This window comes from Xiphophorus couchianus, chromosome 10, assembly GCF_001444195.1.
Source record: "Xiphophorus couchianus chromosome 10, X_couchianus-1.0, whole genome shotgun sequence".
Taxonomy (NCBI): Eukaryota; Metazoa; Chordata; class Actinopteri; order Cyprinodontiformes; family Poeciliidae; genus Xiphophorus; species Xiphophorus couchianus.
This window is the reverse complement of record NC_040237.1, coordinates 10,051,116-10,066,814: the sequence shown is the minus strand read 5'-3', so window position 1 is coordinate 10,066,814 and position 15,699 is coordinate 10,051,116. Positions and strand designations below refer to the sequence as shown.

Below are 15,699 nucleotides of genomic sequence, written 5' to 3'. Positions count from 1 at the left end.
TTAATGTGAGATTCAGAGCTAATGTAATGCATGAAATAGAATAAGGGGTGAAAATGAAGGGAAAAAAGCTGCACAGCCCATAATGACACAAGGCATAATGGTAACAGAAAGGAGTGTAAAGTTTCAGAGGAACACAATATGAGAACTCCTTTGTTAAAGTTAGAACTCTTCCTGTTTAGACACTACAAGGAAAGTTCAAGAATTTACTAATTGCTGTTTGGCTCATCATCTTGTTAAGCTGCTGGATTTGTAACAAAAATGAACCATGACACATCATCAGGCTTTAAACTGTGTGGTGAAGCCACACATGTATGAAAGGATGGATGGGTACCACATTTAGACGGTGGGGATATAAAATCTATAAATACCTGCATTTATCTTGATTATATGCTCTTTTATACAACCTGAAAATTACTGAAAAATTCCAGATGTTTCCATACTCAGAGTGCTTTGGACTAAAAAAGCATGCTAGATGCTCATAGGTGGTTTGTTACTTGCATCAGTGTCTGTTTTTCTCCCACTGTTTGGGAGGTTCATTAAATAAGGACTGTCCTATTCAACTTCGGCAGAGTTCTCCGCTTAGGAAGGGGGATTAGGAAGATGAAATAACATATTGAGATAATTTATTAAGAACAGAAAATTGAGCACTTTTGATTTATGCTTTTTGTTGTTTGGAACCTTTTTTATATAAAAGTACCATTAACCCAACTAGTATTTTAGTGTGGAAAGCCATACATTAGCTAATGGAGTAGCTCTGATCTTTAGGGACTTAGGATATTTTTTTTATGATTCATGTATTCTAAATTACATAAAATATCTATGTGCTGTTGCAGAAAATAAAGTAGAACAAATACACATAATCTTAATCCCAAATATTTCACAGCAATCTCCATTGATACGTGGTTGGATGATGATTAGTGCATGAACCAGTGGGCAAGCCAATTAGCTTAATGGAGCTAATGGGGAGATTACAATTACACAGTTTCAAAAAACACTTGGTCTGTAGTTTACAACATAAACTTCCTATTTTTATATTAGATTTTCAATAAACATCCAAATTATTGCACTCAGGACATGCGTTATGAAAGTGATCCACTACAACTGCTATTATCACCATCCACTGATGGCGTGATGGCTAAAGTTATATCACAGAAATACAAAATCTGAAAAGTCTGATCTTACTAGGATACAAGTATAACTTAATTTCTTACTTATTTATTTGCATCAATCAAAAATCTGATGTTTGACTAAACGTGCACTTTTTTTGAAAACAAAAAGGCAATGATATGCAGAAAATCTGAAGTTGATTCTGAAGTGATGGAAGTCATGGAAGGTAGAATGGTGCTCGGTTTTGGGGTAAAAAAATGTCTCATGCTCAACAAAGCACAGTCCAGTCCAGACAGCCAATCAAAACCTTCATATTAAGTGAAGTAAACTTCTGAGAGCTTCTAAATTCAAATTCACCATCCACTACACTTATTGGCAATCTAGTAATGATGTTTAAAAAGCTTTAATATAAAATCATATTTTATTACAGGAGAAAAGTCTTCTTTTTCTAACAAAATCTCCACTTCCTTGGTTTTTGGCAACTGTTGAATAACCTTGTTTGGGTAACAGGACAAAACTTTACCTTGTTTCTTAGAACATTTCACAAGATTGGGACATTTAGAGAAAATGAGAGATCTTTGACAGTTCATCTTTGCATAATCTGTCTAGATAGTCAAACCAGTCCTCTCTTATCTTCTGTGCTCTCTTCTCTTCGGCTCACGACAGGTTTTTAATAGCATTTTTTTTCTGAGGAGTGACATGGTCATGGAAAAAGTTAGATTTTATGTCTGGAGAATCGTTCTTTATGCTGTCTTTGTATTTCAAAGAGTTGATGATCATGACATGCACTGCAACACAACTCCCAAAGCTTTTTAGGGAGAAATAATCCCATAGCATCATCCATAAATTCCCCACTGCCTGGAGTATTTGTTCCCAAAAAAACAAAATGTAATCTTCAAAAACCAAACCACACAATTCCAGTTAAATTCCAGCTAGACTTTAGAAAACTCTAAACATTTACATTTATTTTGATAGAACAGAAAAGGCTTTACCATGGCATCCCTTCCAAAAACTGGTTAGCATACAGTGTTTAATGGTTATTCAAACTAATAAGTGACCCTTTTTTTTTTTACTTTACCTCGCTTTCCATTATCCTTAACATAGATTTTCATTCAACCTCATTTGCTGCAGTTACAGATTTTAAATATAACTCTCAGTGTAGAAAATAAGACAGCTTGCCATTTTCTCATAACCATTTGCTGATGTATGAGGATCAACTCAAATCTGCCTTATTTTAATAAAAGATTTTCTTGTCTTTCCGGTTTTGAAGAGTAACTTTTTTTTATCCATTAAGTAAGTATAATCAAAATGGAAAGTTGTCTGTTTTTCAGTGTGGGACTTTGGTGCTAAAATAAAAACGCCTTTATTTTAAAGCTTTTTTCCACATCTTTATAAGGGATGCCAATAAGTGTGGCAGGTGCTGTAGAATGAAGTGGTCACAAATCAACAGCAATGAAGTCAAAGCTACAATGTGTAGTTTTAGGAAGAACGTTAGTTATGAAAAAAAAAGTATAAATCAAGACCTTCTCCGTGTGATGCTGCTGCAGCTGTGAAAAAATAGACTTTGCAGTGCTGTAACTAAATCTCTTCCCAAAACTACATGGAAATCATATAAAAGCAACAACCTTATAAACTGAAGTCAACAAAGATGGGCAACAGAATCCTTCAGCATGGATCAGCCTCAGTATGTCATTTCGTTGGGGTATGTTGGAGGTAGGGGAGAAAAGGTGAAGGGAGCTACAGTATGCTTGGTTCCTACCCAACAAATCTAGTTCCTCTGGGTCCCAGCTGTAGCACAGGACTAACCAGGCTCTCGCCTTCATTAAGGACTGGCAGTTTTCTGGGAAGATGGAGCTTACTGTGTCCACAAGATAATGAAACAAACATTTATACAAAACACACACTCACAAAGTCAGTGGCTTCTTTGGGTACATTTCGCCCCTTCGCCATTTCACACTTGTGCAGCTTTAATCATTTTGTACCCAACTTTTCAGGGTACAGAATGTCAACATCTTGCCAGACTTGATGCTTGGTACAGTATTTTTTAATTTACTGTAAGAAAATGTAGTGTGTGATATCAATGTATTATTTCACTGGGGAGTTTGATTAGATCATTCTAGGATGATCTGAGCTCATAATCTCTCATATTTAATAAGCTTCGATTTGCCGCCAGAGGAAATCAATAGATTTACGTTTTAATACAAAGCTTTCAGAAAATATGTAATAAAATTATACTAAATTTAAGTATTTATCTGACTATTTTTTTCCCCATAGTTTGTAAAAATACCTCAATACTAAGAAAAATGGGCCCACAATTGTTAAACTCCATGGCTATTATATAGAAAAGTGAAGTGACAAAATAAATTTAGAAATCGGCGAAGGGGCAAGTTGACCCTGAGCCAGCTTCTTTAGATTAGATTAGATTATTGACAGCAGCATCAATAAGTAATTTATGCACAATATCAGAGCTGTGTGAAGTTGTGTGGATGATGAAATATGACATAAAATAATACAAAATTAGCAGCAATATGGTTTTATTACTATGCCCGAGCAAAATAAAAATACTCTGCACACTATTAGTTGACCTTTTTAAAGTAGTCAATTCAGCAGCACCATTCCTTTTCCTTGGCATTGGTTGAGAGTACTCCCCAGAGTGGAGATAAGACTGTAGATATTAGCTGTTGCACTAGTGCTAAGCTGGTTTCCACTGTGTGTATTAATGTATGCTATAGTACTTTTGGTATTTGAATTATTAAAATAGGATACACTTTACAGTTGGGATGGTCTAACAATTTTCACAAGTTAGAATCTTTAACCCTAATTTGATTAGATTATTCTTTTATTGTTTCACTTGAAGTAATGTTTTCATCTTCACTGAATGGATTCTCAGCCCTTTTGTGCCACCTTCAGACAGGATCTCTACAACGTTTCTGCTTTTGTTTTATAATTAGTTAATTATAATTTTTTGACAGCACATTTTCACGTAATGGAAAGTTGTACGTATGGATTTGGTACTTGGGTTCACAAATTTCTTTCAGATATCTTGTCTGATTTCTTTTTATTTTCCCATGATATTGCAGAAGGATACAGTTTGTTTGAGATGTTGCTCTTAAATACGTCCTATTTAAGTCAAATGTAGTGAATTAACCTTAATATATAAATGACATAATCAGATACAGTATTCCAGTATTATACTGTATATAGTAATCATAACTGGGGAATATTCTATCGTATTAATGTTCACTATAAATTCCCGGAGTTCACAAAAGTTTGTCTTACATGCTGATGTGAATGGTTCGAACAGGAAAATATGTTAAATGTTTATGTCATAAATTACGCTTAAGAATAATGTTTTGATATTATAATTGAAAGCAGTTAAGTAGTCAAGGGAAACTACAGAGAATTCATCTAATGGAACAATTTTAGTTGCATAATTAGAAACTTAAAAAAAAAAAGTGAATATCTTTGATAAGTTGAAAACAAATTTATTAAAAGTCTTATGATCATCAATAGTTTTCCAGGACCTCCTGAGCTTATTTACAAACTCACCTCTATTTTTGAACATGAGGTTTAAGAATCGGCACACATTTCTACTCCAAATGCAAAGTATGCACACACACACACTGAAAAACATAATCTCAGATAGCTACAAATGGGGATGTAACAAGCTGAATGAAGGATATGGTTTTTTTTTTTAATAAATAAAAAATAAGAAATTATATAATCAGCAGTGGAAAGATCAGATATATTTAAAGATAAAAATTGCAGGCCTACCCTAAGAACTGAGCCCCAGCCGGTCCAACCTCCACCAGTCTGCTCGCCAGGCCTTCTCCTTCCACCATCGGAGGAGGGGAGGCCAACTTGTGCCTCTTGACTAGACGACAAGTGATCCTGGTGGGTGCTGTACACTTTCTCGGTGGGATGATGATTCGCATGCCGTTGTGGCGACTTCCCCTCATGGAGCCGCCTCTGGCATCAACCATGAAGCTGACCAGGAACCTGGATAAGGGTGTAAAAAGGAGAAGAAAATAGGAGAGGAGGAATAGACAGAATAGCAGATCAAGAAACAAGAGGATATAGGTACAGGGATGAAAGAAGTAAAATCCATGTTGTTTTAAGTGTAGTGCTGATGAAGAGAGAAATTTTAGTTAAGGTGAGGTCGTGTCCCATGCTGCGATCTTATAAAAACACTGACAGTAAGTGTGAGGAAAACAGTAAAGAGAACAAAAATGTGAGAGGGGTTCTATGTTGGCTGGAACTGATGTAAGAAAAGGACAACATGGATGGAAACATTAAACCTACACTTAACGGCCACTTTATTAGGGACACCTTTGGAATTACCTTTTTAACACAGATAGCAACTCAAATCAGGGTTCAGTCCTGTCAGGTAAGATCAAGAAACTGAGGCTAAAAAAATTTCCACAGGCTCATCAAAAAGAGTTCAGAAAATCATCTTCTCAGAACTAATTCTAGCAGGATAATACGTCATGTCACAAGGCTCAAATCATCTCAAACTGGTTTCTTGTACATGACAATGAGTTCATTGTACTCCAAACACATCAGCAAGAGATGTGTTTGGAGGCTGAGTGCAACAAAGCAATATTGGGACATGGTGGAATGGAAGATTCTCTTCATGGATGTGACACGCATAAATCTGCAGAAACTGAATAATGGTATTATATAAATATGGACCAGTTAGATCTATACCACAGAGAATGAAGGGAGTTCTGAAGTAAAAAGAGGGTCCAACCTTGCACCGGTAAAGTGTTACTAAATAAGTGACCAGTAAGTGTATTTTAAAATTATAGCAGTTATTTTTTTAAGCCGCCAACACAGGAGCCTCTGATCTTTTTTGTGTTTTTCTCACACCAAGAAGTTAATTATTTCTGTCCCTACCTCCCCAAAAAGTAATAGCTGACACTCACACAAACCCAAATCATGCAACATGGTATCTGAAATGTCATGTTACCTTGACATAACATTTCATGAAGACATTACAACTTTTGTTGTTATGTAAAAGAGCAATTTATTTGCTGTTTTACTAATAAGAGATGCACAAATCAATCAACAAGAGATTGGGAGGTAAAATACAGAAAAATCTGATTTGTTTTCTCTTTTTAGTAAATGCATCTAAACTAAAAGGCATGGTCGGTGCATCTCCACTTTACATCCAATAAGGGTAAAGATCTCTTTCAGCTATGCTTATTCCAATCTAGATGTTTCTGAGCCTTCAAATCAGGTGCATAAATTAAATGATCAGAGCAAGTGACCGCCTCCCTAAAAGTATTAATTTTAAAAGGTTGTTTGTCTTGAGAAAGATTCATGAATGGAAACTATTTTTGGTTGTTCCCAGTATTCATAGCAATGTTCAATTTAGCAAATTCATCTAAAATGTTGACTAACAACAACTAAATTTCAGACTCTACAGGCCTCAGTAAGCATTATAATAGCTAAAGTTTAACCAGTCAAACAGAGCATATCATAAATACCTCATCACCTCACTGACTGGTAAAATTTCATCCACATTATTGTGAAAAACTGATACAAAGGGGAGATAAAAATGGGAAATCCTGATACAACGTGTTGTCCATTTGACTGTTACTATGTTTTTGCTAAAACATCCCTTCTTAGTTTCTGTTCAGAAAGATAACATAAAGACCATGACATATAAGAAAATCCTAAAGAATTTAACATTTTAAAACCACATTCAGCCTATTTTTTAAAACACGGTCACTCAGATCAGTTAGAAAATCAAAACAAAAGGACAAAAACACATCTAAAAGCCCTCGCTTTGTGTCAAGAGTATAAGGTCAATTGATGAGTGAGGAGGACAAACACAGATGTTATGAGTGAACTGAGAGGGGGAAGGTGTGACAGAGAGCCACCAATCACAGTCAAATCACCTGCTGTCGTACTGCGGAAGCGGAGAGGAAAAACTGTAGGATGGACGACAAAGTAACGCAAGGAGGAATAAGTCAAAAACAGAGCTTTAACACTGTGAAAAAAATCTTAAAAATACGTTTGAAACTTTGGGATTATTCATCAGATGCAGAAAATTTCCCAAAATGTCAAATGTTTTGTCAGTTGCAGCTCCATCATCGATGAAGTATAGACATGCTAAAGGCTTAAGGGAGACAAAATTGTAAAAAAAATAAATAAAATCTGGAAGACAAACTGCAAAACAGGCAGGCAGAGACCCCCACCTTTTCCCTTCTTTCTGCCTTTGTCTTTATCTTCATAGTGAAATGGAGACACTCCTGTATTTCTCCATTCTTCATTTCAAACATGCTTACCCAGAGTGCACCGGTGAGGAGACAAGGTTGACATTATCCAGGTGGTCTGCAGTCCAGCTGTACCTCCTCAGAGAGTCGTTGTCGGCGTCCTTTGTCATCAACAGATGCTGCAAAGCAAAGAACAATCATTATCAAGACTTGACTATTTACCAGAGGTTCATTTCTACATCTGGTAAAAAACTTTTAACATTTCCTTCTATAAAATGGAAAAGTGCCTCGGAAAAAGTTGAACAACCCATAACTTTTCTACATTTCGTCAGGTTGCAACAACAAAGGAACACAAATGTGTTTTATTTGGATTTTATATTAGGGATCAATACAAAACAGTACTTGTTTCTCTCTTTTTTTTTTTTACAGGTAAGTGTCGGAAAAGTCTGGCATGAAGGCTGATTTTTTTTTGCAAAACAGCTCAAACTCTGTCAGAAAGGATGAGGACTGTCTGTCAACATCAGATCTGCCACAGATATTCAGGTGGATTTATATCTAGACTTTTACCTGGCCATGCCAAATAACAAATATTTGATCCCTGCTTTAATCTAAGCTGTCCCACTGCAGCTCTGGCTGTATATTTATGGTTGCTGTCCTGCTGGAAGCTGGACATCAAGCTGATGTCTATGGGCTTTTAGTTTGGCCATATTCTTTCTATTTTCATATGGTGGATTGTCAGAGCTCTATGAGAGAGCAAACAGGCCAGGCTCCTCTGCCTGACCTGTCTGCTTTATTTCTTGGACTGGTTGACGCTGTTTGTTCACTAATGTTCCCCAACAAACCGCTGAGGTCTTCACAGAACTATGTAGAATGTAAAACATTCATAATGTTTACATTTTGACAGGATCTTCATTGTAAAATATTTTTGCTATATGTGATCCCAATGAAGCAGTGACCACATTGCTTTCAGCTTCAAAACCAAATAAAAAATAATAATATCTCAGTCTACTGCAGTATGTAAAATATGACTAAACATGCAAAGCTGGATCTGAAAAAACTGAAACACAGCTGAAGAAGATTATGAGGAAATGTATTTTGTTGTTCAAATTTTACATTATTTCACACCCAAATTAGTAGTTTTTGGTTCAGAATGTAAGGACCAATGGATATATGAATGGAAAAATTTAGTGAGGATATATTTACCGTTTTGCAGTCCAATTCAATCCAAAAGTCATATCAGTAATACCAGGAAACTATTTTCCCAGAGAACATTGATTTAGGTAAAGAATTGTGCAGAATTATGCATTATGCTGCAGTTTCACCTCCCAGCATTCTTCAAGTGTGCTCCTTCTGTTTGTTTGTTTGTTTTTTTATACAAATATACATGCCAAAATAACTACTATTTTATTTTTCTCTCAGAACATAAACCCTCTCCTCAGATTTTAGTTAGCATGTAACATCCATAAGATGGAGCTATAAGTGAGCTAAAATATTCAGTGTCATGCACAACAATACTGATGTCTACCTTATTGTGATGCTCTACAATGAAAGACCGTTCCTTACAGAGCATCTGGGGCAGCGTGAGGGAGAACAGCATGCTATTATTTCACAGTAGTTAGAGAGAAACAAACAACCCAACAGAAATGACTGTGGAGCTTTTTAAAACACAAAATGTTTGCTGTTGGAGCCTATGGAGGTTCAAAAGATTACTATAAACATGGATTCTTTGCAAACGGTATGATCAATTTAGAACAGACCAAATGCTGTATTGTGCAAAGGTTTTCAGCTACCTGTCAACTTTTTGTCATTTGGTCTATACTAGTATTTTGTCGGATTCTCAAAAAGTTTTCCTTTAGTGTTTGGGAATCGGTCAACTATTCTGGCCAACAATTTTTCTTAACTTTGACTCAGTTATGTAGGCTCAAACTCAGGGAACAAACCAGTGTTATTTTTAATATGATTTTGCAGTATCATATCATACACACATTTTCAATTAAATAGATTATTGAGAAGCTCATTTGTTCCAATAACTCAATTCAGAAGCCAACATTTCCAAGCCCTTATTCTGATTTTCTGTTTACAGCTCACAAAAACACGACTCTTAAGGTTGTACCAGACCAAACAGAAGATAATGATTCAAACACCAATAAAACAGTTCTTAGGAGCTCTTAGCAAAAACCTGGACATGAAGGCTGATGGATTTCTGCTCACTGTCCGTTTTCCAGAAGAGGACATTAAATTTACAAGACTCCTCACATCTCATCATCCCCATAAACGTTTTGAAATGCTGCAACCAGAGAAACGTGTCTGAAACATGAAAATCAGAACCATCTGGCTGCTCCACACATACCTGCCTCAAGCTGTTTGAATGAACTGATGTCAACATTATGCATTTTAAATCACTGCGCTGTGTGTAAACTCATTTTTTTAACTCATTTGTGTTTTCCATAATCTATTTTTTCAGTTACTTTTTCACTTACAGATATCTGAAAAACACAGACATATTTTATTATTATTATTATAGTAAACAGTTAAATTATTGGTGGTCAGCCCCCCCATTTATTAAGGTTGCAATAATGCAGAGATTAATCAGAAATCTGGCTTAAATCTGCTTGTTTTAATCCAATCTGTCCTGACCAGAGGCAATACTTGGAGAAATAGAGATGTGAAAAGCTATTTAAAAAGAAACTGTACTGTCTTTGATAGGTCTATATGTCAGTCATTCATTCAGGTTTTGAAAAGAAGGAGCTCTAAAGGACTTTCTTCAGAAATGTCAATTAGTGTTAGTTGAAAACTTTTGTGCCACACTGTATATCTTCATTTTTTCTGTGTAGATGTGAAAGATGTGTTTGGTTTTGTAACTTTAACCAGAAGATTCTTGGATCATAGACAATGGTTATTCCTTCTGTAAAGGAAAGTAGGCCATCACAGTAATCTAGAAGACTTAAGAACTGATGTCATGCCCCCTTCTCAGGTGAAATATAACAGGATTTGGTCGTCTTTGTGTCACAGCACCCCCTCAGGTGTAAGAGGATTGGTGAACTGTCTTGCTTTTGGCTCAGCACCAAGCCAGCCCAGCACATTTGGAGACAGAACTGTGTCAGTAGTAAGGGTTAACGACCGGCAGATTACCGAGTCAGGTTGAAATGAATCACGCACAAAGCACAGAGTACATACCGGGTCCTTGGTGGGAGCCAGGATCTCCTCGATCATCATGCTGTCCCGTGTGAAGGAGCTCCGGTTCAATGTGTTGGACCTATCAGAACTGAAGGAACGGAGGCTTGGTGTGGTTGGGGCAGGAGTCACGGATTACCAAGACAACAGTCACAGTGATGAAGAAGGGTAGGGGAGGGGTAGGAGGAGTTGGCAAGGGGTGGAGCGTAAAGGGATATGAAAGTAAACAGAAAAAAAAAAAAAAAAAACATTAAATGCATGCAGCTTCCAGGAACCTGACTGTCCACAAACAATAAAAAAAGAAGAAAAAAAGAAAATTGAAACAAATATATAAAGAAAATGTTTTCATTTGTTTGCAGCAACAGAAAAGCAACAATAAACTCACTATTAGTTAACATTGGTACTACATAGTCAACAAAAGGGTCCATTTTGGATTTGTAATCATCAACACGATAAAGACACAGCTGATTCCTGATTATATTGTGTCTCTGTGTCACATTTACTAGCTGCGTCCTCATGTTTCAGAATGCTCAGAGTCTTCGTGTGCCGTGCGATGGACATTTATGAGGTAAACAAATAGCATTCCTGAGCAGTGACGTGAGAAGTGTTTGCCTGCAACGTCCCGGGAATGATTACGCTAATTGGTAATTAGGGAGAGGAAAACCGGACAGACGAAGGAAATCATCTGAGCGAGACTTTGGAAAATTGCACAATCATCTTTACGTGAAGCTAAAAAGGTGAGTGAGAGCAGGAGCGTCTCGGAGCTATGAAGCGCCAACTGCAGCTCTGCTATGTGTTTGTCTGTGACATATTCAGAACACAAAACCTTTTGAGATATCTACTGAGCATTGGAATCAAAGTTGAGCTGTTCAGCAAATATTTGCAACAATGTTGCAATTGTCTTTATAAGATACTTTTCGCACATGTCCCTTTGACATTGGTCATGCTCAAATGGTACTGTAAATGACTCAGTAGCAGAATACATACATCCTTTTGCATAAATGTGTTTCTTATCAGCCATTAGTCCCAGAGTGTATGAGCTAGTTTTATCTGTATTTGAATTATGCTCAACCACTGCATGACCCCAGTTCACTCATTGACCTAGATTTTAACAATGGTAAACATACTTTAGTGGACAGCTTAGTCTTCTCTGAGTATTTTTTTTTTCTTTTGACATGATTTAAGCATAGAAAGAGCAATGCATTCTTACAGCGAGAGAAATGCTGCATCAGCTCAAGTCCCTGGAAGCACGATAATGGAAATCTCCACAACAAACCGAAATGATGCAAAGCTCCAACTTTGTGCAAACCTTACAACAACCCAGGCATGGACAAGAACCACAGTCAAACACAAAAGCAAACAGATGATGCTATTAGAAACAGCTGAAAGTAAGAAATTAGACAATAGACCACAAGTACATCCCACAATGTTAAAACACCAAACAACCAGTCAAAAATAATTGGATTAGAGGTGAAATGTGCAGGAAAACTTCAATATTTCAGAAGAGGTGGTCATTATTCTAACAGAGACTGGGATCTGGGGGAGGGGAAAGGGAGAGGCAGGGTGATGGTGGAGGTATAGGGGTGGGGGGCCTCGTCATGCTGAGAGCCTTACCTGGCTTTGGTACTAACAATAAGAGCGGACATGAGGAGAGAATAAAACATCATGAAGAAAACAGAGGAGGGAAAGAAGAGATGCAAAGAGAAGCAGGAGCAGAGACGCAGAATGAAGCTGACTTGAAATAAGAGAAAGTGCTCTGTTTATAACTCATCTACAAACGGATTTAATTTCAGAGTGTTATTTATAAGGTATTTTAGGATTTAGGGTTAAAATAAAGCTAATTTGTTTAATTCATCAATTAAACACACAGTGAGTATGAACATGTATCGTAAATTGTTTTTCTGAGGAAAGTTAGACATTAGAGCTAACAAAACCTTAAATATGTAGATTGGAAAACTGGGTTGATACCAAACTAAATCTGTTCATCTCGGCATACCAGTAATACTTTGTGTTATTTGCAAATTATGCATCACAGAAAACTAAGACCACATGTGGAGTTCCACATGGTTCCCCTTTAGTAGTGGGTCATAACCTACTTCATATTGTTAGACAGGTTCTACTTATGTTATTTCTTGATATGTCAGGTCTAACAGTAGTAAGGCCTGGGTGTATCTAGTGAACTTAAACTCACCTTTCCAAAATATGTGGTTCATCACAGTTAATTCACGATTCAGCAAACAATGTGAGGCCTTTTACAGGGCCAGATTGGTTTGGATAGTTTCATGTTTTCTCTTGATAAATTACTGTATATTGTCCATTCATTTATTTGAAAATGGCCTTTTGGATTTACTCTGCTTATCGTAATCTCAAAAAACAGCTGTATAATAAAGTATTTAGCGTCACAATAATGTACAGTACAGTTTAACAGAAAGATAGATGTGGTATCATCTTAAAACAAACATTGCAAGATTGCAAAAGAAAATATCAGGAACCAAAAACAATGGTGCATTTTCTTTACTTTTATTTAAATTTTTATTAGGTCGAATTACTGTAGCTGTGTTAAAAGAAAATCGATGTTGCAGCTCTAATTTTTAGAGGTGCACGTAGTATTCCCACTTACAGCTGAATGACTGCATCTAGCTTCAGTTTATTTAATTACCTCTGCTTTTTATTCGTTTAAATTAGCATTTTCTTGGGTCTTTCTACAATTTATGTGCCATGCCTAAATTATAATGTAAATCTTTTTTGTCATTATTTCGAGAATGTGATTTTTCAATTCAAGTGTTTCAATAACTCCAATGTAAAACAGCTGTTTCTTTTCCTGGCAAAGCATCAAGATTTATTATAACACGATCAATATACACAGTTCTGAAATAGTACTGCAGCTTTAACAGCAAGGCATATGATGTATTTGTGGATGTTAGTAAAAGTTGTTTAATTCATTTACCATTTAATAAATGACCGTCTAGTAAAACTGCCAATGCAGGATGACAACAGAAAGCCCAGACAACTAAACTAGTTAAAAACTAAATTGATTAAACACATTCAGACAATGTGTGCTTGAGCCCTTCTGAATTGAACATGTTTCTAATTTCCTATGGCTCGTTGTTCGTTTATGTCATTCCTCAGATATTTAATAGTCCCTCCCTCTGCAGTATGTTGCACAAGTGTCAATGTTTTCAAAAGAGAATAAAGTTCAACAGAATGAACTGTAACCCCTGACTGTGGCTGCAGAAACTCCCCCTGTTGTGATTTCTCTAAAGAATTTGACAAGGAAATTGTTTTCAGATCAGGATTTTGTTTTTGCTGAAGGGTTTGTCTATGCAAATAGCTTTTGTCCAAATAACCATCAAGAAATAACTTTATTTGAAAGAAGTTTATCACGCAGCTATTTTTTCAAATCTTACTTACAAGTAATATTTTAGAAGGCTCCACCAACTCAAAGTATGATTATTTCCAAAATATTGGAAAAATCCCCCCAAAACAATTATAAACTAACCAGTAACCAGTAGTAAAAATATAAAAGCCAATATTTTTCACAGACATTGACTTTGAAAAACAGGCAGCAGATCACAGAGGAGCAGCAGCCAGTTTTTTTTATTTGCTCAAAGACTTAATTCCAACTAAATCCCAAACGTCAACGCACTTAAGAGAAACATTTTTCAAAATAGCTGCAGGATAAATCTACTTCTGTGTTTGTGTCCCTTTAAAGCCAAGTCAGTGGTTCATCGTAGAGATGTAGTGAAAGTTCAATGATTACACCATTTCTATTTTAGCATCTTCCTATTCTATCTGAACTAAATGAATCGGTTAGTTTCAGCAGTGTATGCAATAGACATATTGGTCTATTGCTGTTTATGTCAAATATGAGGTTTTCATTGGTCCTCAATTGTCAAACAAGTCCTTGCATATACAAAACTTTCACCATTGCAATTCTCTCCTTGGTTGTTGATGTTATTGCTAAAAATAGATGCATAGAACCACTTAGACAATCACGGAGAAAGCTATACATGAAAATTTTATTGTCTTTATATCAATATTTTTACAAGTTTTCCTGTTTTATTTTATTCAGGCTCACCATACGTAGAAACGTTAAAAAAAAAATGTGTGGAAAGAAAAGCTAAGCACACAGCAGCCAAAGGATACAGTAGAGTGATGACATTATATTAGCAAAGCTTAACTTGGGTTTGAGGAGCAGGAAGTCAGAATAAATGTTATTCTGAGGCAGAATCTTTGAGACTTAACAAACCGCCACCATTACCAGGGATTCCAAAGGTCTCTATTGTAAGTTAAATCTACCTGTAATTTATCAGAGTTAAAATCTGTAATTCAAAAAACTAAAATGCTAGCAACGTTTAGGCTACATTGTGATTTTTGCTCCCCTTTCTAGCTGGCAGTGATAGGCGTCAACCTCCTATTTCACCAGAATTCTTTATATCAGAGAGCTCCTCAGTAATTGTGCAAATCTCACATTTTTTCCACAAATCATACCTTGTTTTACTTATGAGAGTTTAACTGCTTTACAGAAATGTAGATTTTGGGGACAGTTTTTGTGACATGGTTGTGCAGCTAGTCAAAACAAAAAACAGAAGAGCATCTGAATGGCAACAGATATTTTTTATGTTATATGCTGATTGCATGCCTCCATTAGAATAGATATTTAGTCAATATATCTCATTAAAAAAAATCTAAATATATTAACATTTGTATAATCTTTCTGGCACTTTATATACCATTTGCACTTTCCAAAAAAGGTCACAGGAGCACAAAAAAGTTAGCATTAGACTCAACAAAGACTTTTGCCATGTTGTGTTGCAGTGAGCCTTACCTCTGCGACCGTGCACCAACGCTGAAGCCCATGTAGCCCTCCTGTGGGAGTGAGTCATCTCCAAGTTCCCGAAGGTCATGAGGGGCTAGATATTTATCTGTATCCCCCGTCATTGCATCATCACCTGGCAGATGGAGACACACGGAACAGAAATGAGTTTTTTTGCAGAAAAAGACTCAAAAATGGTTCACATTCCCTGTAGCCCTTAGAGAATAAGTAGAACATTCTCATTGTTTTTTTTTGTTTGTTTTTTTTCATTCATGCAGAAACACAAACTCATTTGGACATGTCAATCAATGCATCCTCTGCCCAGAGGCTGTTTTCCAGTTTAACTTTGGTCCAGTGTCCCACTCAGTCAAAAGTCATCAT

At 36.2% G+C, this 15,699-nt stretch overlaps 1 protein-coding gene across 7 annotated transcripts in view; it reads right to left on the bottom strand.

Moving 5' to 3' along the window:
* Window positions 1-15,699, bottom strand: part of LOC114152052 (ankyrin-3-like) — a 101,175-nt gene that overhangs the window by 31,509 nt on the left and 53,967 nt on the right. For 5 of the 7 annotated variants that reach the window (XM_028029723.1, XM_028029726.1, XM_028029725.1 and 2 more), the window contains 4 exons: window positions 15,331-15,454; window positions 10,506-10,608; window positions 7,401-7,507; window positions 4,882-5,106 (listed from right to left, as the gene is read on the bottom strand). In XM_028029723.1, the coding sequence (XP_027885524.1) occupies window positions 4,882-5,106; window positions 7,401-7,507; window positions 10,506-10,608; window positions 15,331-15,454 (559 nt within the window). Of the gene's footprint in view, window positions 1-4,881; window positions 5,107-7,010; window positions 7,044-7,400; window positions 7,508-8,853; window positions 8,899-10,505; window positions 10,609-12,116; window positions 12,129-15,330; window positions 15,455-15,699 lie in introns of all 7 variants that reach the window. The other 2 variants (XM_028029722.1, XM_028029724.1) reach the window with 2 other exon arrangements.